Raw genomic sequence first — 23,915 nt, 5'->3', positions numbered from 1 at the left:
TGGAAATAAAAGCTTGGAGCATTTTGGATACATAACACCAGGTATGTTACACTGTCTGTTTGTGCAGGTGTTAGGCCTTCTAGTTAAAGGCATCCTCCTGTAGGAGGTGCAGGAAGTCCATGTTTTATTCTTAAATCATTAGGCAGAGAAACCATTTCCACGGTACTTAAAAAGATGTCACCTAAGCAATTTCAACTGTTCACTAGTAAATAAAAAAAAGGCGACCCGGAGTCCACTTAGTCTTTTCTCTACATCCACAGCTCCACAGTCACCAAGGCATTTTAGTAATGCTTACCTTTAAGTTTTCAACTTTTTCCTCAAAGGATTTGAAAGTTGGAGAATTTCTAGGAAAAAAGGAACCACAGCATTAAAACCATTTCTGGTTAGTCTATAAATATCAGAAAGCAAGCAGACAGTTGCTTTTTCCAATGTCAACATCAGTTTTGTTTATTTGGGGCACTTTCCTTGTTTTAACGGTAGCCTAAAAATAGTTTAGACCTGGATCTCCCCAATCCTACAAAACTAAAATTCAAACGCACTCAAGTTGTAGCTCATTTGTATCTTTCACAACTAAAGCTCACTGATAGGACCTTTCATGACAACACGTAAGGGAGAATATCAAGTATTTTAGGTTTAGCTTAATATTCCTAGTGATTTAAAACGAGTTTCTGGCTTAAAGGATTTGTTCAGAAAAGCTTAGTCATCACTTGTGGTTAGCCTAGTACATTGTCACTGAAGAAAGCTTGTCATCAGTGTTCTTCACTTGCTACAGGAAAACTAATTTAATTTCATAGGCTATGTGCTCAACTAACAAAACGTGTTTCACAGTGGCATTTTCTGCTAACATGTTAAATTCAAGGAAGACTCCCTCTTGCCTTTTAAGTGCTGGAGACAGCTGTGATTACAAACGGTAAGTTCTGCACATGAAGAGCAGGACAGCTTGGGATTTTGAATGCTGACAGCCAGTGTATTATTTATTAGTGGCCTAGTGCTCCAAGTGGCCGTCACTGCCATTTGCAAATTTGTGCAATAGCTTGTGCACCTTTTCTGCTTTTCTGCAGGATGGAAAATGCTTGTCTCCAGTGGACCAGTGGACTAGAGATTCGTAGCAGACTCAAAAAAAAGAAATTACATAAAGATTATATAAAGACTGGGTTGTTTCACGAGGCCTTAAGCTTCGCTTCCTCCTTTACTTGGTATTTGTGTAGGTCACTCACACTTAGCAGTACTCTCTCAATTGGGAAAGCACACAGCAGCATACATACATACATATATGTATATGTGTGTGTATATATATATGTATATCTATGTCAAACCAGACTCTCAGGAGATGGAGAGACACAGCACCAGGCAAGGAGAGAGAAAAGGAAAGCACTCCAAGTCAGCAAGAGACTTTTTGTGAAACCCACAGTATTTTTTACTCACTTTCATTGTGCTAAAACAGGTGCCAAGCTATTGCCTTTTAAACCTGGAATCATTTAGTAGCATTACATTTCCAACAGGAAGGGAAATACTGTTACCATTCTCCAAACAGCAGGAAAGTGCACTTGTTTACATTCCAGAGGTGCTATAACCAGCACCATTAAGTAGAATAAAACAAATCTTATCTCTTATGTTAAGCACAGGAAATCCATTACAAAGGTGGGTGGGTTTTTTGATTTTGTTTTAAGTCTATGTTAGTTGACTTAAATTCAATTTAACTTGATTCCACACATGAAAATAAATAAAACCAACGTCTGGATTATACATTACCTCATAATAGGCATGCTAATTGAATGTTGTATGGAACGTATACTAAATGCCAGCATTAAGAAAAAAAGAAAGCAAGAAGTTAGTTCAAGCGATACACTGGGAAAAAATTGGCTTAGAGAGCTGAGTTCTGGATAGAACCTTTGGTAAACAGTCTTACACAGTCTTACATAGTAACTGACTGGTTTTGCTTTTTTAAGTTGCTCAGCCATGCACATACACACACACACCAAAGCAAAAGCTGCCACAAGTTTTTCCCTTTTAGAAAGATTCAGGTGCCATGCTTATGCACGTTCAGCTTAGCTGCAAGTCTGCCTACTCATTAGGTTTCTCAAGCAATGAGAGACATGCTGCATTTACAGTTTTGACAATATCAAGTAGAAAGTGAACACTCGAGAGTCTTATCAATTAACTAATCTTCCTACTGAAAGAATTATTCCCACATTCAGAAGGCCTCTGTTACAATTCAGTGTTAAGATTTCCATACGTGCCAATGCAAATTATCTACTTGTCAACATAGATTACCTAGCAAGGGCAGTCACATCAGTTTGTATTGAAGGTCAGGTTTATGCTGGGGCAGGGAGAAAGTCATGGTCTAAACCCTGTTCTGAAATTCATGGTGGATTTCTGTAACCTGCTGGTGTTGCTATACAGTTACTGTTTGTTTAGTGATAACACACACCTACTCACAGAAAGTGACTGGATATGGATTAAGGAGTTTCCAAATAACTTCAAGATCATCTGAACTTTAACTTAGCTCCACATTCTAGAAAAATCCCTGTCTAATCTTGATACAATTTAGTCATAGACGTTAAACGTTTCTTGTCAAATACCATAATAGCAAGCTAGAAAAACTGACAATCAGTTTTTCGGAAGTATTTGGAATGTCAGATTTTGACTAGGCTTTATGATGTCTTTCAAGAGAATAACTTCCAGGGACTTGCAGGGGTAGGGTAGGGAATCTCTCACATTTGATGGACCTCCAAAACTGCACTTAGTATTTCAGCACAGTGGAAGATACATTCACAGAAACAAAAAGGCTTCATGTTCATTGCAGAATGGGTTTTAAGAGATTCTTTTGGGACAGTCATCAGTAGAATACAGTGACAGAAAAAAACTACACATGTAAAAAGTTCCCTTAAGGTTGGGATCCCTTAAGACAGATGCAAAACTGAAGGCTGGTTTGTAGGTACAGAGTACAGGGAATCTGATACGTGAATGCCAAGTGCTTTCCTGACACACATCAGTAACACGTGGCCATGTTTCAACCTTTTTCCAACCCCATTTCTGCTGTGCCTCATCTTCACGGATGGTTTGGCTTCCACAAGCTTTTCCAGAGCGCATAGAAACTGATTGTCTTCTGGAGTGTAATTTGTATTCCTTGCTCTGTGACGTGGATTACTACAAGTTCTGACCTTGGTATGTGCTGAGTTATAGTACAGAACTAGGCTAATATGAACTGGTTCTCTTTGTCTGGTCATGCTCAGCCACTTTCCCTCATCCTGCAAGAACTGCCTTGCTGCAAGAAGTTTAAGGCAAAAGAGGATGAAAGTCACCTTCTTTCCCCATATATATCTACAATCTGTAGACCTGCTCACACTGAAAAGCAACAACCTGTGGTGTATTGCAGACATTTTAACAGATGTCTAGGGAAGTTTAGTTTAATCGCACAGAGATCATTTAATGGAAGAACTATTTGTACATTCATGAAGGATTTCCTTGCTGTTGTACAATACATTTACGTATACTCAGTACCCATTTTGTAAAATGTCACCCTAAGATAGTATACAGTTCTTTCACAGAAGACCTGGTTTGCACAAGAACTGTATTCAATTAAGTGCAATTGATCTTTTTTTTAACATCATATCACCTGTTCTTCAAGTAGTGCAAGGAAGCACCATTAAGTCTTGAAAAGCTTTACAATGAAGAAAACTTGTATTTATTTTCACAAATAACAGAATGCCACACCAAGGCACTCACTCAACTAGGCCATCAAGTTTAGTGTTTGAAGAAGAGAACCCCTCTTCACGATGCTCACAAGCAAATGTCTAGCTTTAAAATAAATATAGAACCAAAAAAGACACAAGTAAGGTGCTCTCCAGCCTTCCATGTATTTTGTATTGCACTAAAAGCTTTCTTAACTTTTACATGATTATTTTTATAGCTACTACATTGCCTCACATTTTGAAAATGCAACAGGTATGCCAGAGTCCCTTCCTGGAAAACATGGGCTTAAGAATGCCTAAACACTAGTTATTTGCTTTTGCCAATAGTTAGGTTTCCTGCTGATGTGCTGATAAATGACGATCCAAGAGTCCATGATCATATTAATTTCCAAAGGAAGCACAGAAAGTTATTTTGCAATCTCAGAACACGGCAAAGATGAGGACTTCTGCTCCATGAGGGATGTGGTGCAAGAGGAACTAACGCAAAGTCACGATAGCTCAGGAAGTTTGCCCAGAGCTGTATCTTGGTGCTACTGCTGTTTTGCACGTAATACTCCTACACAAGGAGGGCCAGCTCATCAAAAGTTCAAGACGTTCTTATAAAGTAGAATAAAGGTTTTAAGAGAAAGCTAAGAAGGAACAGAGTTCCTTTTCAGCATACCAAAATGCAGAGGAAACAAACACAAAAAGGAAGCAATAATGCACTGACTTAGCCTTATCAGTCCTCTTCCTCTCTATTTCAGTACTTTCCAAGTTCACGACTCCACCAGCTGCCTTACTCCCTTTTGCAACTCCCTCCAAAATCACTCTGCCGTGCAAGAATGAAACCTGCATGTGATGTTTGCTGCATGAAACACATGGAAATAATCCTACACAGAAGAAATCATGCCATTACAGCTTAGAAGTCCCTAAGCTAAACAGCACAAGAAAGTGAAGAAGCCAAATAAGAGTTTAAGTATAAAAATGTATGTGCATATTCAGTATTTGTTCAAGTGAGTATCAGGCCCATCAATTTGCTTTTCCAGGGAACAACTTGGGCATCTAAAACTTTCTAAAATTTTGACTTGTGCAGTCCTACAAGTAGACACCACTTGAGTAGTCACATAACCCTTGGACCTGAATTCACTGGTTGAATCCCAGATGAACTTGGTCCTCATGAAAGCAAAAAACCTCAAAGGTTTTTAATCTTCTGTTGAAGTGCAATTTAGATCTTGAACAGCACTAATTCTTCCCACTTTTTTTTTCAAACCCAGCTGCTCTGGAATTTGTACCCATACCTTGACTTTCCATTGCCATGGTTCTCCCTGAGAAGCACTCCAACAGTGCAGGCTCCTCTGGCCCTGTTACTTCCCTCCCAGTGGCCCAGTTTCTGATACAAAGTACTCAACACCCACTTAGCCACTAAATTGAGTAATCAGGACACTCTTCTTTTGATCTGCTAAATTCCTGAAGCCAGAAAAGAGCTATGAGTCTGTGCTTGTCCTTGTCAAATGCAATAGTCATACTACTAAGGGAACACCAGAGCCTTAAGGAAGAAAGGTGAACCCTGTTAAGTGAGTCACACGGCTCTGCATCCAAAAGGTACAGAGACATCTTCCAGGCTCCCTTTGTCTTACTGATGCTGAAGGGGAAGTATTTCAGACAGGCTGCTATTCGGACACTTGAGCAACAGAGCTCACTTCAGAATGAGTTCTGATAGGCAGCGGCACAGGATGCTGTCTCCTCCCTAGCTACTGCCCTTGGGGCTGGAGCTCCTAGTTACTATTGTGGGAGCCAGATCCCTACATCTTTACAGATATCCTGCTGCTGTCTTTAGCCACTTAGAGAGAGCGTACAGAAAAGATGAAGCCAGACTCAGAGGCGTGCATTGATGGGATGACAGTCGATGGACAGAAGTTGCTACACAAGAATTTTAACTACTGAAAACTTAACATTGAATATTTGCTTAGACTAGGCAGATAAAAGCCAATGCAGCAAGGTAACCAGAATGCTCAGTGTCTGGAGCTGCTAAAGTAACCAACTCAAAGATAAGGCCTGTTTCACTGAACAAGCTATGAACAAAGAATGTATAAATTACTTCACAATTGGACTCTACTGATTTGATTAGAGTCGAAATGCTAAACAACCACTGTAAGACACAAAAAGGGGTAAAAATTCTACTCTGTTGAGGTACAAACACTGTATAGACAAAGAGGAGATGGAATTCTGCATGCCATTGACCTCAAAACCATATTCTGTCCCTTACAAAAAACCCTGCAGAATCATTTTAAGATTGCTCTCTAAAACAAGGAAGAGAGACTAGTTGATTATTACATATTCTCAAGATTGCATGTTCTGGGAGAGTTACCAGGTGAACATGAAGAAACACCTTCCCTGATATTAAAGGAGCTTCAGGTTTACATTAACTAACACCGGAGAAAAGAATGAAATTAACCTTTACAGACAAAATCTATTTAAAGATTTTAGTGGAGACAGTCTGACTACATGCTTAGTTTCAGAAACAATTCTTGTGCACACCTTACCTAAAGGAATGTGAAAATGCCTGTAGTCTGCACAATGCCAGAGTAAGCATTAAAGAGAGAAAGGAAGTTCTGATAAATCTGAAGAAAAATATGTAACTGTGTAGCTGCACTTCAAAATGTTTTCTCACTGGGCTTCAAAAAGCAAGATAGAGGTTAATGGCAGCACTTTTAAAACAGACGGCTGATTTTATTACACTGCTGTCCAAGGCAGCAATATTATGTCAGAATGCGTGAATTTTTATTTGTCCAGTAACCAAAAAACGAGTTTGATCTGCTATTCGCAACAAGTTACAAGCAGAAAAGAGTAGTTGTATGTGTTTCTGTGGTAAAAAATATATAATCAAACAAAGAATTGTAAGCTAAGCATATAAATGGATTGCATCCAGGAGTTCTGCATGCAGCTCACAACAGTGCTACAAATAACCACCAAACTTACCTAATTTGCATGAAGGGTTGTGTCATCTGACACAAAGTCAGAACATGTTGTATGCCAATATTTAAGAATTAAAAGTGCCAAGTCTCTTAAAAAGGTAATAAAATCAAGCCATTGCTATGAGGTACAACAGCTTACAAAGAAATAAAACACACTTGAAAGGAATCCACACACAAGACAAACAAAACACACACAAAACCCAAATCGAACCACAGTCAAAGACGTTACTTGTTTAAATGTAGTATTCCACAAGCTGAGAAAGTCAGAGAACAGAAATGACAATGCTATTTGCATCACACAAAGGCCAGCAGAGACACTGCCACCTGCAATCCTACTGTAAAAATAAGAGTAGCAGTGGAGGTAATAGCATATATTGCTTCTCTTGCATGTATAAAATGCGCACTACAGAGCTCTTCTGGATCAGTGAGGACATACAAGCAGATTTTGCAGCAAGTCACTCAGGTCCCCCAAAACAGATGCTGAGGGTTCTTGGTAGATTAACTTTTAGAGGTGCCAGTTATGTTAACAGCATAAATTTATTTCAGTGATCGCCTGCTAAATAAAAAATGCAACTACTTGGGAAAAGCAGCAGAAGCCTACCTGACATCTTCAAACTTCTTGGTTATGACTGAACCAACAGATGAAAAAGCAGCAGAAGCCTTCTGACCAGCCTGAGACAGGGTTTCTGATGTTTTCTTGTACCTGTGTTCGAACAAAATTACATCAGTAGTTATTTTAATAGACCACATAAGGAACCTTTTAATGTATGTAAATTCATATCAAACCCAGAGGTATACTTCAACTTTGGGGTCAAATGACAAGCTACTTAAGAGATTACTTTGAGCCATTGCAGTCCCTTCTGGCTATAGCACCTCTGCCACCTCAGACTGCAGGTCAGGTTCACCAACAATTACCTATGACCCCACCCCCAGAACAGATGCTTTCTTCTATTGTAGGACTGAAAAAAACACCACACAAAAGAAACACAAGCCAAGAAAACAAAACAAAACAATCACCCAAATGCAACACCATGTGCACACACACACTGAAAAATAACAGGTCTATTTTTTGTGCCAAATGCCTAAAATCTTATACTGAGTGGTTTTGTTAATAAATCTCACCATAAAAAAATCTGAGGTACACCCTCTTACATGGTGTGTAGTCATTAACTGCAGAAAGCAGTTCACTCTAGACCTTCAGCTAACAGTTGTGTTCGGCAAGAATATTAACTGTGGCTTTGCACTCTTCCTGCATAAGCTCAGTTTACAACAGTTCTCAGGCTGGAAGAGATGGGTATTCTGTTGGACTTAGGACACCTTGGTATCTCGATAATGCTTTCTTGTCTTTGTCAGACAAAAAGTGTATTAGAATTGCCCATATTATGGTCAATCATTTGTATTTTGCATGAGATGATGATAGAGCCAATAGCGGCCTTCTTTGAAAGAAATCTATGATAACTGATCTAGATAAGTTTCAGTGAAACTTAACCTCGTGTTACCTACCATTACCTCATTTCACAAGAACAAAAGGTTTAGACATGACACAAGAGCTACACAATTTTCACCTCAACAGCTGAGACAACCACGGTGAACTGGTACATACGCTGTGGTTGATGTAACATCTTGCCAGCTTTTGGTAATGTTCTGCCTTAGTTCCTGTAATGAGTTAATTCCCAGCTTTCTCTTGATTTCTGCTAGATGCTTCTCTTTGGCAGCTAGCACTTGTGAGAGCGTCTGGATTTCCTCTTCCACCTGTGGCCACAGAGTTGAGAGGTAAGTTAACAAGCAATATACCAAGCCGTTTAACCAGGTATTAATTAAAATATCAGTAAGGGGAGGGCTGACACATTTTTGACATTGCGTCACAGTTGTTTCTAAATACTAAAAGGGAAATACAACACAGTCTACAACAAGAGCTAGTGAGAAAGCAATCTCTACCTGCACCTAGTTAAGTTGGTAACTAAAAGACTGTATAGTTAGAAATCATTACCTTTAGACCTTTACCTATGTGAAGCCTGAAGATTCGTCAAACATGGGACAATTACCAAGCCTATATTCTCCTCTCCCATCAGGAGAGATACCAATGTATGAGGGGTATGAGGAAGCTCATAGCATTTCTGATCTATACATGAGTTTTGTGTCTTTGTTTGAACAGAAAGATTCTTTTGTGGCTTAAGCCAGTAACTTCATGCTGAATTCAGCCACAGAAGTGCCCTCCCCAGAGTGGCAGTGAAAATGGTGGCAGACAGAGCAGTTAAAAACAAACAAACAAAAGAAACCCCTAACCACAACAACAAAACCACAGCACCTGTTCAGCAACTGTTATAGAAAATTGTATTGTTCATATACTTTCTTCTTTACACACATGTTCACTAAAGCCTCTCACAGAAGCAGGACCACATCACAATCAGAAATGTCAAAACAGTTTTACCATGTCCTTCTGTGGGCTGTATAGATGTGACAAAGACACTGAGGCCATAAATACAAAGGCAAAAGCATATATCCAACCCTACTTCCCCATCTAGACTGGACCACCCTACTTTGCAGTACCAGGCTGCCCAGTCTTTTAAGCTCCTTTAAGGAAATACCAATATCTTCAATGCTTCTTTGTTTTGGACACCTGTACAAAGTCCAGCATGACATACTCTGGCAGGACCAGATTTCCCTCACCATATTCAGCTGATTGGGTCGGCATGAAATAACACCCAGGACTACCAAAACCAAGACTGCGTCAAACATACTTATTTCACAACTAAGCTTTGTTTGCCAATGTTAGGCTTAAGTTAATGTCTTTTATTAAGAGTCCTAAAATCACATAGAGCTACAAGAGAAATGACTGGCAACTAAATAAAATTTGACCATGAAAACTTTTGAAATGTATGTATCAGACTTGAGTATTTGACTGTCCTTGCTACTTTAATTCACTCTTAAAAAAATTTCTGCTACCTGAACTAAGGACAAGAACAGTTACATGGTGTCAGTTAGACATTAGCAAAGCAGTGTCTATACAGATATTACTACAAAGCATCCTTCATGAAAACAATAGCTTTAGCTACTCCACACCTGTTAAGACTATACTTCGTTTTGGCTTACAACCATATTCTCTTTGAGAGCTTATTTACCCCATTCTCATTTGAGGTGAAAAAAAAAAGGCCAGGCATTTATGCATCTTGATTTAAGATCTGTGCACTCAGCACTTCTAGCTTAACTCCCATAGCTAGAACTGGCTGTTCTTTTCTCCTTCATTCCCTCCCTTCCCCTCCCCCACAATACACACGAGTGCTGTGCCCAGCTTTAGACTACCTTAACTGTTCAAAGACAGTACTTTCCCAGATTTTCATTCTCAAAACCAGTTTAAGAGCTTTTTGCAAGAGATTTACCTTAGCAAGCTCTTTTCTTAGTTCATCCCGTTCTTCTTCTGAGAGTGTTTCTGCCATGTCAACGGTAGCAGCAGCATCCTCTCCAACCTCAGGTATAGAGTCACTTCTCAGCAGCCCTTGAGATGAATAAACCATTAAAAGTCAGATCATCACATGTCTGCCAGATAGCAGCTAACGTTAATAGACACTCCCTTCATGCCAGTGCACAAAGAAAACCGATGAGAGGACACCAAAGTCACACTCCCCAAGTACTACAGGATACAGGAAATCAGAGGCATTTACTGTCCATTTTATTCTATCAAATTGTATTAAAGCTCAATATAATTGCAACTGCTACTATAATAGGAGACTGGAAACATGTTGGAAACACCACTCTGACAGAAACCAAGGTGCAGAACACTACATCCCAACCCAGTGATTATTATGGATCCTCTGCCCAGGAGTCCATGGACTCTGCTCTCTCTCACTCATGAGGTACAGAAACTCTGGAAGTGCTGAAGGTTCTCCAGACCAACCTAGAGGCTCCATCACTCATTGCTCTCTGGATCAGACTAAAAAACGCCCATTCTCAGCGTACCGGGAGCAGTCACAGCAACAAGTAAGCTCAGCAACAGTGGAGAAAAGGGCTGTGCTGCAAATGCAAACTCTTCCCCTGTACCCTGCTCTACCTCTCTGAGCCTAATAACTGGGACCACTGTGGCTAGAAATTCACAGATGTCTTGGAACTAGGAGGCTGCTGTTTTGTGTCTGGACATTAAGAGGAGAAGCCCAGAGAAGAAGTTTGGAAACAAAAGGCCATCACTTCAGACAAAGCAGTGAAGTGCTGAAAAGGGGCTGATAAGGATGCGCATCCACTCACACTGCTGTCTCTTCCCCTTTGAAATCCAGAAACCAAAAATCTGTCAAAATCCTCTGTATAAATCCCAAATACCTCTAAGGTCTTCCTCAACTTTCACTGTCATAAATTCAGGGAAAAGGAGAACAATATTATTTGTATTACTATGAAGCACTCGCTTTAAAGATTCATATATCCTTACTTCTTAGTGCTTGAAGTAAGATCACTTTAAACATCTTTTAATGCAACAAGTATTTTCCAGCAAAATATTTTCCATCCTGAATCTTTGCAGCTGACACTTAATGCCAGAATTAAGGAATCCAGTTCCAATTTGCAAAGAGACCAGTTTGAAGAGACACTGCACCCTGGAATGGTTGTGGATTCCCAGAACTAACTGTCTATTCAAGAGGTAAGAAAATTTTATAGATAGCAAAAAATAAATTAATAAAAATCCTAAAGTAGAAGAAGAAAACCCAGGAGGACTGCTTGGAAGGAGTGAGGGCAAGAGTGCATGTGTATATATGTAAATAAATATATAATTCAGGCAAGCTGAGAACATATCAAGTAATGTTCCCTTACTAGTACCTATAGTAATTAACCAGATAAAATTTCATCCTCATTTCATCAGCTTTTGATGGCGCTGCATAATACTATTTGGTCTGGGAATCCAAAAACTCATTAATGTGCACGAAGACCACCACTATGATCTCGTGAAGCTACATATCTAACACCTGCATTGCAATCAACTGAAAAGTCAGGGGAAAAAAAGATTCTGCTAGTCTGTAATTAGTTGTAGGTATTCTATGAAATACACTCCTACAGCAGCTGTCAAGCCTAGAAAAAGAAGAGGCCCTGTCCTTGGATCAAGTAACTGAACTCGGATAATGCTCAGTTTCACTAATTCTTTCCAAACCAGAATGTTTTCTGCCTGTATGTGTTCAAAACAGTTGCCCTCTAGACGTACACTGCTACAAGGGCAGAACACTTGTAAATGGTAAGTTAACACAGAGTACACTGAGAAGGAAGCATACAGAAAGCCACTGAAACCTCATTCTGCTTTTATTTATGAAATCTATACCATGTTTTCCCAGAGGTTTACATCTGTCTTCTACATAAATGTAATATAGTTCCTACAGGTTTTCCAATACACTGTTTTCTGGCACGAATCTAGAGTGGGGGGAAAAAAAAAAAAAAAAAAAGAGTTTGAATCTAATGCTCAAATGAAAGCACTGAACTACAGCACCGAACAGACTTACGTCTCATGTCACAATCAAGTAAGATTTTTTCACATCAACACATTTCCTAACATCAAGAGGTTAAGAATACCATTCCCTTTGTGTCAAACTGCTATTTACTAGTTTGCTATTTACAAACTCTATTAATCACATATGCCTAATGGAAGGAAAACTAACAGTTTAAATTCCAAATCCCCTGACGCTTTACAACCCCCAGTACATTGGTCTCTGACTCATGACTTGTTCTCTACCTGCAGCCCCTTTAGGGACTACATAGGTTGGTGCTGCAAAAGCCATTTCAGTAAGTCTGCAAGTACCAAAGACCCCACTGACTCCAGTGCTTTCGCACATCCAGTTGAAAGCCTGTTCAATCTGGTTACAAAGAGTCATCTGGATTATCTCACCAAAAATAGATCAAGTGAATCCAGCAAAAGGAAAACAAGCTGGACTGCATCCCACAGCAATAGCTTCTGTTATGGGAATATATCTTCTCTTTGGAAAACTGGTGTTTGAAGGGAGTTCATGCTGCTTGTTGCCTACATCAAACTTAAGACTCAATGCTAAGAAATAAGGGAATGATCTCCCCTTCCCATTTCTATTGTAGATCTTTCAGGAAGACAAGAAATCACTGCTGCTCAGAGTCCTCTGTTCCTCACTCTGTACATCTCATTATACCTTCCGCTCCTTACCTTCTGTAAGGTACCTACCCCTCCCATTTATTACTTCTTCTTTAGCTCCATTTGAAATATTCAAACACCTTCCCATTAGCACCTCCTCCCTCATCTCCTGTAACTCCTCTCTGCTCGCTTTGCTCCCTTTCCTCAGCTCACTGTAATGCTTGGAGGACACAGGGTTCAACTGCTGTGGGAAGGCTGTGCTAAGGCAGCCTGACCAACAAGCAGTCATACACACAAATAACAACCCACAGATGTCCACAATAATGCCACTGCAACCCGAAAAAGCAGCCTGTGAACTAAGGCCGGCAGGCAGCAAGATCTTGGCTTTGAGGCAGCTTCATAAGGCAAGGTGCACAGCCCACCTTAGATAATCTGTGGGTTGCAGGGCAAGAAACCAAGGAAACAGAAGTCAGCCAAGAGATGGAAACGCTGCAGCTCAATCCATTAAAAGAGCATTTTGCACTTGTGCTCTTCTCTGCTCAGCAGCAGAACTGTTGTCATTGGTCCCAATTTGTCATTTTTTGTTACTTTAATTCTCTTGCATCTCTAGAGTTGCAAGGGACTTAAAATTCAGTTGCTGGGTATAACTCCAATCGGTATATCCAGGCTTTAGCCAAGCATTTCAAGTCCCTTACACAGAGTAAAAGATCTGTTGGGGAAAAAATTTGGAATACTTATCTAGCGCTGGGAAAACTGGGCTAGTTTTAAGGTCAGTTTTTAGGTGTCTGTGTTTCTAAGATTAATATATTATCCCAGCAGTTTATTAGATCTATTTAAATGAACCAAATAAAGACATGAACAAGTTAGTTGATCAGGACTCCATAGATAATGTTCAAGGAAACAGCATTTTAGCTCCCATTATTCTGTCAGAGAAGGCAAACCATTAGAATCGTTCAACTTCCACTCCGGTTTCCTGGTGTGGGGTTTGCTTGGTTTGGTTTCAACCCAAGTTTGTGCTCTATTTTGACCTAAAGTTCCTACACCACTTTCTGGCCTGAATTCAGAGATCAGCAGTCAACATCAGCCCTTTAAAGAAGTACTGGTCATTGCAGATGAACAGCCTTGGAGGTGGGGGAGGGTTAACCTTCATAAAGCTCTATCTTTAGACAGACCTATTCTGTGTCAGACAGTCAGAATGAGCATATTTGGCAATCACTACACAGTTGGCAGACCTAAAGAAAAAAGGTGCTTGTTAGGGTTCAGGAGAACAAGTTGTTACAAGTATAAGATCATTCCAGCATTTGAGTAATGTACAGCGCTACAGAAGCTATTTATTTTGCAATATATAAGATGAAATTTAAGTGCTTCCCATTTTATGGGAAAAGCCAAATCGAGGCATATTTCTTCAAACTAGGCGAGAAAGTTGTTTGGCTTCTCCCAAACTCTAATCATATATTCATTCCAAGTGAATGAAAAAGCCCAGCAAAAGTTAGTTCTTATGGTGATGCATGAACACTGGATACAAGGGATGGCTTCCCTGCCTTTAGAAGAGGAAGGAGATGCAGTAATTGCAGAAATGAAAGCTGACCCCTGTTCCCCAGAGGCCCCTAGCTCTCTGAGTTCATAGAAGCATTTCTGTTCACATGGAAGTTCTCCACGGGATACATGTTTCTAAGATTTCAAAGAATTAAATCACCAAAAAAAGTCGGCACCTTTGTACCTTTGCCTTGCTTTTTCATTCCTGAAGTAAGGCTAAGCTTCCTGTATTTTTAATTACACTGGAAAATCACGTCCAGCACTAGGACGTGGTGGTGGGCATGGCAGTAGGTGTTCTGTACAACAGATTACCAGCTAGAAATTAGTAGGGTTAAGCACTAGACAGATGCCGCTACAGCAGGCAACAGCCACTTCTTCAGGGCATGCAAGCACATTAGTCATCTGCAAACATAACGCTTAGAGCAATCTAAATGCTAGGTGAAACAAAGTGAAGGCTTTAGAGGCCATTTTTGTTAATCAGTGATATTTTCAGTAAGGCAAGAGCAGATATGAATCAGAGCTCTGGACAGTCTAAGTATGCAATTCCTACCTCCCTTCCCAAAAAAACTAACAGTAAAACAAGGCCAATTACGTCAGTCTTGCAGAAGTTGCCCTTTTGTTCCTAGTATTTTTCTCATTTCACTTTCCTTCAAACTGCCTTTCTACTCAGTTAGGAAATAAGAAATAGAGCAAAGCTGGTAAATGCATAGTACATGAGGTTCTACCTACACAACAGACCAAAGCTATTATAATAAGCTACCAGAGTTAACAGCAGGTCAACTTCTACCTTCATTTACATCTGCATTTCAAGCAAATTTTATGGATTCTTAATTTGGGAAGTTCTTTTTCACAGATATTAATCACTAAACTTTCCATACTAAGGTTTTTAAAAATAAAGAGCAGGAAGTTACCAGACTTCGCCAGTGTAGGTGATCCGGGAGGAGAAAGGTTTATGCTAGGTGACAGGTAAAGATAATTTCTGTTCACTCCAGCATTGAAATCGAAGGGTGATTTGTAATCCTCATGCAGATCCATGCCAGAAAATTCAGAGTGCGCAGCAGCTCTCTTCTTCCACCAAAGCATTCATCTTCGCTTTCTGGGGCAACCCAGACAGCAGGATTCACAAACCCTCCGTTTCTTCACATGACACTCACTGCATCTCCTCATAAAATTCAGCCCTCTTATGCCTCTGTTAGATTTGATAGAACTGTCCAGCAAGAGATTTCTTAGCCATCTTGTAGCTGCTGCTGTTTACATGGCACAAAGTTAACTTCCTGTAAATTTATAACTGAGGCTGGACTCAAACAGACCGTTCCTTTAACAAACATTCACAGCGCACCATTTGTGGCTTCTGGAAGAGCCCGGGTCCTCTGCAGAATTGCATCAAGAATTTTCAATCATTTAAATAAAAAAAGGTCAGCTGACTGCAGCTACACCAGGATATCCTTAATCTTCTAGGACACAAAAGGATTACTAGCCGTAATCTATCCTATATACCATCTGTATAGGACTTTTTCCTCTGATTAATGGAAAATTCTGCATGCGTAACTATTTCTCCAGCTGCTTCCACCAGTGTAATAACCAGTAGCCAGAACCCGGTCTCTGCTGCCCAGCTAGTGCACTATAAAATGCAAGCTCAGAATACAAGAAAGCAGCACTTGTCTCTGAAGGCTACGTTATAAACACCACCTAGTTTCTTTTTATTCAAGTGCTGATGTGCATTATGATTTTTGCCCATGAGGCTAAACACATCTGGGTATGAGGAGGTTTAGATTACTGAAGTGCACTGCCCTACGTCCTTGGTGCTTCAGCCAGAGTCATTTTGAGCAGTCTGTTTTACCACAAACCAGTAACACTGAAATGCATCGTCCTGATGAAATGTATTTGTGTTTTGACACCTATGTCAACTTATGTAAGTCATCTGACTTCATGCTGGGAGTTTAAGATTTAACCCTGGGAAGCAGAAGTGCTTCTTACCTAAAAGAGACTTTCAGCACAGTTTTGCAGCACTTTACTATATATATTTTTTTTTTTAATTCCAAGGTCAGCTTCTTTCCCTGAAAAAATAAGTTTACTGGCAATGTAGATCAACTTTACAGCTGAGCAACTACTTCCTCACAACCCCACACCTCCACCTGGGCTCTTCATTGCAGCCTGCACACAGAAAGGTATAATCAAATGAGAGTTAATTTCTTCCTCCACTGTAAGAGTTATGTTTTAGGACAGAGCTAGGGACATTATACCATCGTCCGCTCAAAGCCACAGAAGTGAAGGAGCCTTGCAGCATACCAAAGTCAAGCCTAGGCAATGTATTCTGTGGAGATACAAGAAGAAAGTGTACCACTTCTGAAGTTTTAACTTTCCATTTCCACTGCAGTCAGTGGGCGCAGGAACAGACCTTCCAGCTAATTAAAGAGCAGCTCCTTTAGACTGCAGACCTACATTAGTTTCTGGTGCAGACTACCTGCGGGCTAATAACAATGACAGTGCCACAGCCTGAAATGTACGTGTCTGCTGTTTCCCAAACCCACTGAAAAGGAGAAAATATAATGTCCCTCTGCATTTCTGGCAGGTGGCTTCGGCATCTGCCTGAAATACTGCCAAGTTCACCTGACAAAGGTCAAAGCTTTGGTCACAGATTCTAGTTAAAGCATCCAGAGGCAGCAGAGAGGTGTAACATGGCTACAGTAATACCGTACTGCCTATTAACCAAGCACGCTAATATGAATAGCTACCAATTCTGCTTTGCAGCCTTTCCTCGTATAAGTAAGCAGACAGGGACCCTACTGTACAAAAAGCTCAGGCAGTAGTTGCCCTAACTGGATTAGGCAAATGACAAGTTATCACATGTGGCGTGCTGGAACAGCTGAGTGTTTTCTGCCATGGCTCTCCTGACACAGGCGAGGCTATACCACCTAGGACTTTTTCCCAACCCCAGAGAATCATTCAGTGTAATACTAATCAATGTTAGCAGGCTATGACGACTGAAAGTAGCTATTATAGGAAAAAGAACCCCTTATGAAGACCAGTTCATCCACGGCAGCAATGAGGAATACCATTTCCTGGCCAAGGGCATGTACTGGAGTCAACACTTAGGTTCTTGTCATTTACAGGGAACTCTTTGCATTCAGTTTTACCCTATATTGTCCATTAAAAAAAAATAAAAAACAAACAAACAAACAAACAAAACACTCTCTGGTTCTCTTCCTGCATTTTTATCATACAATAGTTGGTTTCATGTCCCTAGAGACATCTGGATTGACAGTCTAAAACTGCTGACCTGGCCTGTCACTGCTACAGACCAAACTCTCTACAACACACCTTCAGCGCAGCTGCAGAGACAGGTACAGGATACTACCCACCGAACATACCTTTGGCTTACAGGGAAGGTTTGCTGGGTTACAAATCTGAGCGTCTACGTGAGAGGCTGATACTGTTTTCACCCTGGCTTACACATAGCCTGCGTACAAGCCTAGAAGTCACTCAAGACAATTCTCTAGCTTTTAGAAATATTACTGTCCTGAGATGATTGCCAAGAGAGGGACCATGCAAGCACTCCTTACTTCAAACTGCTCTCTTTGCTCAGATTAATCTATCTTACAGTGGCTGTACAGCTGTGTTGCTACAGCACCTCCCAAACACGCCACCCAAGTAATTCGGCCTCCTGCTCTCTTATCTGCAAGACTTTACAGGAGGTCGCTTCTTGCTCACTTTCAGCTACAAATCCTATCTGGTCATGAAGGAGTTGTCTCGCTGAACAAGCTTCTTCCTCACCATCTAGGGAAGTTTCGACATCTTTCACCCTGAAGTACAAGCCAGTCTGGCTGTAAGGAGAAAGGACTGCAGTCCACCCTTCCAAACCTGCAAGACAACTTGTATGTTACCTGTCATCCCTAACTTTTCCACTTTGGGAAAGACAAAAACTCTCCTGCCAGCCGTAATAGTTTAGCCACTTCTCCCCCAGCAGCCCCTTAGCACTCTCAGGAACTCAGCATAGAGCAGGACAGGGCAGCATTCCCTCCATACCACCTAAAGGCATTCTGAAGATGGGCCCTGCTAGCTGTTGGTGTGATGCATTTGGAGGAGGAATTAATTTCTCCCCAAGGGACCTCTCAAATTTAAGCGACGGCCCCAAGGAAACAAAGCAGGATGGGGATAACAGACAGCAGCCACGTGGACCTCAAAAGTTTTGCTCTGCAATGTTAAGCTTTTTAACAAGTTTAGCAGATCCCGACAGCTTGAAATAGCTAGGTGATAGAAGGAATCAAGATTTTTCTACACTGTGAAAACAAAACCGGCTCATTATGAGTCTTTTCTTAGAAGCCCTCTCGTGACCAAAGTATCCTGCTGTGTGGCCTTTCTCCTGCTCATGGTAATTCAGAGCACATGCAGCTGGCTTAAGGTGAGGCCATAGAGCCATACCTTGCTGGTCCAATGCAAGACACATATTTTAGAGCTGTAACCTAAGTTTAGACTTCTGTTATGTGGCTCAGAGTAGTTATTTAGCATGCTCGAGTATCTTTGCTCTTTGCTCTGTCTAGCGAATTCAATTGTTAGAGGTATACTTTTGTTGTAACTGTAGGGATCAGCTGCAAGCCAGTACCTGAAGAAACCTTGGAGCCTACGGTCACACCTGCTCCAGAGACAAGTAGTAGTGGCGTTTTGCTCTCTACGCAAGAGATCAAAACTGAAGATTTTGCTGTTCCAGAATAAGTACGCATTTGCCCTTAACAACTCAGGATCACTAAGAGGTTGGTACTTCAGTCATCTATGCCATTTTAGAAGCTGGCGTTTCAAAGGCTGCTATGAAGGTAGGTAACTTCTGTCAAGGACACTTAAACCATTTACTGACAAGTTCAACTCAGTGTCACAAAGTAGTTCAGGAAGCCTCAGCAAGCCTCAGCAAAGCATTACCATCACAACTCCTCCCATTAATCATGTTGTAATCTCCCCTGCTAAGGCTAGGGAGTGTGCTTAAAGGCTTTCCCAGGTAATTATTTAACATCAACAGCCAGCAGAGATTGTGCACGTCATGAATCATATGGGAGGGAACTTCCTGTACAGCTAGAAATGCCGTTCAGTTTCAGCAAACACTGTTAACCAGATATTTGCCCGCCTAGTCTCAGACATCGTTCGTTCTTCAGATACCAGCTCCTACCCAGGTCTGCAGTTTCCACCTTAGTCCAAGGTTCTAGCAGCAATTTAAGAAAGGTAGCATAGTATTAAAGCACTTCTACCTTGTTGCAAGGATAAGATGATATCCTTGTAAGCAAGGATAAGATGATATGGTAGCCTTTTGGAGAAGCTGCTTTTCCCACATTTACCTCTATCAGAACAATAGTTTATAGATTAAAAAGTTACATTCCTCTTTCCCTAAAGAAACAAAACCCAGCTCAAGTATGACTGCATACCATCTCCAGGATTTGAAAAAACTAAGCAATGTTTTCAGTAATGTTTTATTACAAAGAGTTAAAGTCAAAATGGAAAGGCTACTACTAATGCCTTAGAGGCAATGGAGGAATGCAGAGGCTACCCTAGGACAAGATTCAAACAATACTTCAGATAAGTCTACCTAAATAACCGATCCAGGAGATCTGTGCCTAATCAAATTAGAGTTCTGCTACTACATACGCACTTTCATCATCTTGGATGTCCTGCATTTGTGTTCTGTGTGAGCAGAGAGATGCCAAACTTGTGCATCACACTCCATACTTCAGTAAGCCTACCACGACTCCAGCACTTAATTCATCAAGCAAAGAGGCTGGGGGAACATGAGAGGAAGAGGAGCTTGCTGTTCAGGAAGCATAGCAAAAAGAGTCAGTCTCTTATTTTAAGGTCAATTGTTAAGATTCAGTTGCCTACTCAGCCTATATCTGGTTTAAATTTGCACTTTCTGCGCTCTGCTAACAGGAAAGACTGAGTGGAGGTCTTCCAGTAATTGCAGATGGGGTAAAGAGCTCCAGCTAGGTCTGCCCCCACCCCTGTCTTTCCCAGATAGATCCCAATCAGGCAGCAACAGTCAGGTTCCTGTCCCCACCCTGACTGAGCTTTATAGGGCATAAGCCATTTTAAGAGCTATAAAGCTACTTAAGCATGTTAAGCCAATCTAGGTTCTGTAGCATCAATTTGATCTTCAAAGTCTTACCAGTTTACAGATGAGCAAAGCCTTTCAGCACCCGATCTAAGGCCTTAAAACTGCATTAAGAGAGAAAGATGCCGTGAAGCAATAGGACAGAAGCCCAAACACTAAGCAAGACTTCAACTAGTGCATTCATGCTCCTGTTTCCATGTTGTGCTCTCTCCCTTCCCTTTAACAACAGACACCTCTTTCAGCCCCCAAGATTCATTCAAGACATGAATGGAGCTGCACAACTATAGCAGTTGCAATTGCACAGTATGAGTGCAGGCTTCCACAGCTCTGTTAGTAATGGTTAGCACACTGTGGCTTAAGGATTTAGGCATTTGCTGCCTTCTAGCAGAACCCAACTCAACACCACCATATTAATCTCAGTTACTTCAGCCTCCTTCAACAAGCTTTCTCTGGACTAGCTCTCCCTGATGCAACAGAATTGTCTAGAGAATGGTTTGCTGTATTGAAATACTTTCTCTAGCATTTCCTTAAGACTAAATGGTGCCTTTACCTTCTTGTATTAAAAAAAAAAAACAAACCAAAACTTGTTAGAATGATCAACATTCTCCCAAGACGTACCATCCCTGCAGCACACCTTTCCGAGGGTTGCAGTTAAGGATTACTGTAAGGATTGCTAGTATTGCTCTTTTCTTAAACCAACATCTCAGCCTGCAGCATTTCAGACAGCTGATGCATGTCTTAGCGAAGGCATCAGTTCTCTCCTCCTCCCAATCCAATTATAAACTCAGACTAATTTCCTGAGCTCTTGTGAGGGAGTAGATCCACGCTGCAGCATATTTTGCTGCTAGACAAGCTGATACCACAGCAAGACTCTAAACCCATCCATATCAGGTAGAAGTCTTTGTATTTGCATAGGTTCTCCAGTCTGCTCCACCACATGTAAGATTTTCATTAGACAGAAATCCCCGACAGGGCAAAGTTTTCTGTCTCTGACAGAGGTCAGAAAGGTCACATTTGTCCACTCCTGCAACAGCAGGTGAAAAGCGTTTCCAGCCTATGGGAAGCGTCCAGTCCAAAGCACGTGGAAGCCAGCACCCCAGACCAGTTATCAAGTAGAGCATTGCACTGACTTTGAAGTCAGCCAAACACTGCAAGTACAGAGGAACGTTTCCAAGTGAGATTAACAGAGTCAAAACACTGTCAGGTAGATTTTAGAAAAATATATGTAGGTAGTTGATTTCAGTTGCTTATCCCAGCTATACTGTCATTCTCTGGAGACTCCAGTCCCCAGTAATAGACTGAACCTGTCAAAACCACTGGAAAAATAGTGCTGAGCTGCAGCCAAGTGACAGTTGGAAAAGATTAGGAAGAAAAGGCTGTAGTGCAGAACGGGATTGCTTTAAACAAAGCTTTAGTATGTAACCTTGCAATTTAATTAAAAGCTTTACTCAAGTGAGTTCTATTAGAGCAACTCCCAGCCTCCCTCAGAAGACAAATCTACTCTTTTGCTCCTATAGCAAACCTCTCCTTCAACACTATATCTTAAAGCTTCCATTTCTGAAAAGGAGGTCCAGACAAGCCCACCATTCCCACTTCATAACAGCAGGCCCCACCATGAAAACGATACTGAAGTTTTAAGAATAAAGCAGATTTCATTACAGATTAGGTAACCACGTACTGCGATATCTGACAGGCTAATCACCAAAAAAAGTAGTACCTGGAGTCTTAGCAATACCTTAATAATGCCAGCAAACCACTCTTCAATGTTTCAGGTACACACTAGCTCCCATCACACAATTACCAAGTTTGTGCCTGGATTGGATGTACAACAGAATTTGCACAATTTGCTATTGAGGACAGAAATACAAAGTACAGATGCAACCAAGCAGTGCACAATTTGATGCAAGGAATGGAGTTTAGAAGTACTTCACAAAATCTACCCTTGGAGAAATTCAAAAGCCATCTGGACATGGTCCTTGGCAGCAAGCTTTGGGTGGCCCTGCATAAGCAGGGTGTTGAAACAGATGAACTGCAAAGGTCTCTTCCAACCTCAACCATGCTGTGATTAAGATGGTATCTGTACAATATCACAAGCTGCTCACCCAGACCCTCCAAGGTCTGCAACCCTGGAGAAACTGTCTGGCAATACACAGAGTCCTGGTGCCGCACCCTGCCCCAGGGTCAACCCTTCATCTTGTGAATTAGGTCTGCAAACACCTACTCAAAGTTCCATTTTCTCCCATACTTTCTGAACTGAGGTACGGACAGAGATTTCACAGGAGACCTGGCACTTCCTCCACATCTACCCAGTGTAGAGGAGTATCACGACGGTTAACAAACAAGGCAAGAGCATTTACAGCAGTAGAAACTATTTTGATTTCAGTTAGAAGTCTTCAGGAAAAGGTCAGCTGAGCGGTCCAGTTGAGCGAAGTTCTAAGGAAAAGAAGTGCTGTATCTGCATAAAAAAAAAGACTGGCTTACATTTTCCTCACAAAATGAATGAGTGAGCAACTTTTTTTTTTGCCTGACATATGATTCTATATCTTTAACACAAAAGAAGCTCTTGGCAAATATGTTTTAGAAAGCCATCCACTTCTCCCTGAACCCCGTTCCCCAGGACGCAACTGAATATATGCTGCTTCAGCAGCAAGAACTCACCCTTGTATATTAAAAAAACACGTAAAAGTAGACAAATCAGCTATCAGTGTCACTATGCTAAAGCTACCTTATGCTCTGTTTGCAGCAGGAGCCTCTCCTCTTGCTCTTTAACCTATCAATGAAACAGAGACAAGGAAACTAGCCTGAAGCTAAGTCTCTGAATTCCCTTCTCAGACTCCTCAGTTTATTCTTCACCCACATCAGTGTGGCTTGCTTTATTTCTCCAGCAGCTTTCCCCAGCGCTTGCTCTCAGGAGCCACAAAAGCTGGCACAAAAGCTTCCAAACACACGTCGGTTCAGCTAGAGATGTTAGCTTGCCCTCCAAAAGAACTAGGAGAGTCAATTCTGTGCTCATGACTCAGTAATTTTTACGGTTGTCATACAAGTCACAAAGAAAGTCAGAACACAGTAATCTGCAGGCAGACTCCCACAAAGGATGCACACATAACAACACATGCAGTGAAATTTGTTAGAAGCATTGCTAAGTTTACCATCAGAACACAACAAAATAGGGAAAGCTCCTTCTTGTTGCAACAGCCTTCTCCTGTTGACATAATTCCACCCCAAATATCCCCAATACTAACAGAGGAAACAGGGCTAGCTAGCTGCACCCTTTTGAGATCTCACTCAATTTTCTAAATGCAAGCAGTGTTCAGATACCTCCGTCCCTAGCAACCTCACTGCAGATTTGACAGAAGCTTCATTTTGACTCCTCTGTTACATACAACTGCCCTGTTGCAGCCTCATATGCAAGCCTGCCAGTCAACTTTATGCTAGGTTGTTTGGACAGCTTACTTTTTTTTCCTGCCTAACCCCTTCAGTAGGGCTAACTTCCCTCCTCTAGGCTCACAAGACCAGCTGGATTAAAACACATCCAAACAATATATCAGAAGTCAATTGAAGGTGCTCCATAC

At 41.1% G+C, this 23,915-nt stretch overlaps 1 protein-coding gene across 6 annotated transcripts in view; it reads right to left on the bottom strand.

Moving 5' to 3' along the window:
• The window catches only part of LOC104068087 (tumor protein D52), a 125,418-nt gene that overhangs the window by 86,867 nt on the left and 14,636 nt on the right, over positions 1 to 23,915 (bottom strand). For 3 of the 6 annotated variants that reach the window (XM_054058554.1, XM_054058558.1, XM_054058559.1), the window contains exons 2-7: positions 10,030 to 10,145; positions 8,253 to 8,401; positions 7,251 to 7,352; positions 6,218 to 6,244; positions 1,753 to 1,794; positions 296 to 344 (exon numbers count right to left, since the gene is read on the bottom strand). In XM_054058554.1, the coding sequence (XP_053914529.1) occupies positions 296 to 344; positions 1,753 to 1,794; positions 6,218 to 6,244; positions 7,251 to 7,352; positions 8,253 to 8,401; positions 10,030 to 10,145 (485 nt within the window). Of the gene's footprint in view, positions 1 to 295; positions 345 to 1,752; positions 1,795 to 6,217; positions 6,245 to 7,250; positions 7,353 to 8,252; positions 8,402 to 10,029; positions 10,146 to 15,163; positions 15,636 to 23,915 lie in introns of those variants that run through there. The other 3 variants (XM_009570928.2, XM_009570929.2, XM_009570930.2) reach the window with 3 other exon arrangements.

This window comes from Cuculus canorus, chromosome 2 (assembly GCF_017976375.1).
Source record: "Cuculus canorus isolate bCucCan1 chromosome 2, bCucCan1.pri, whole genome shotgun sequence".
NCBI lineage: Eukaryota > Metazoa > Chordata > Aves > Cuculiformes > Cuculidae > Cuculus > Cuculus canorus.
This window is presented reverse-complemented; position numbering and strand designations above follow the sequence as displayed.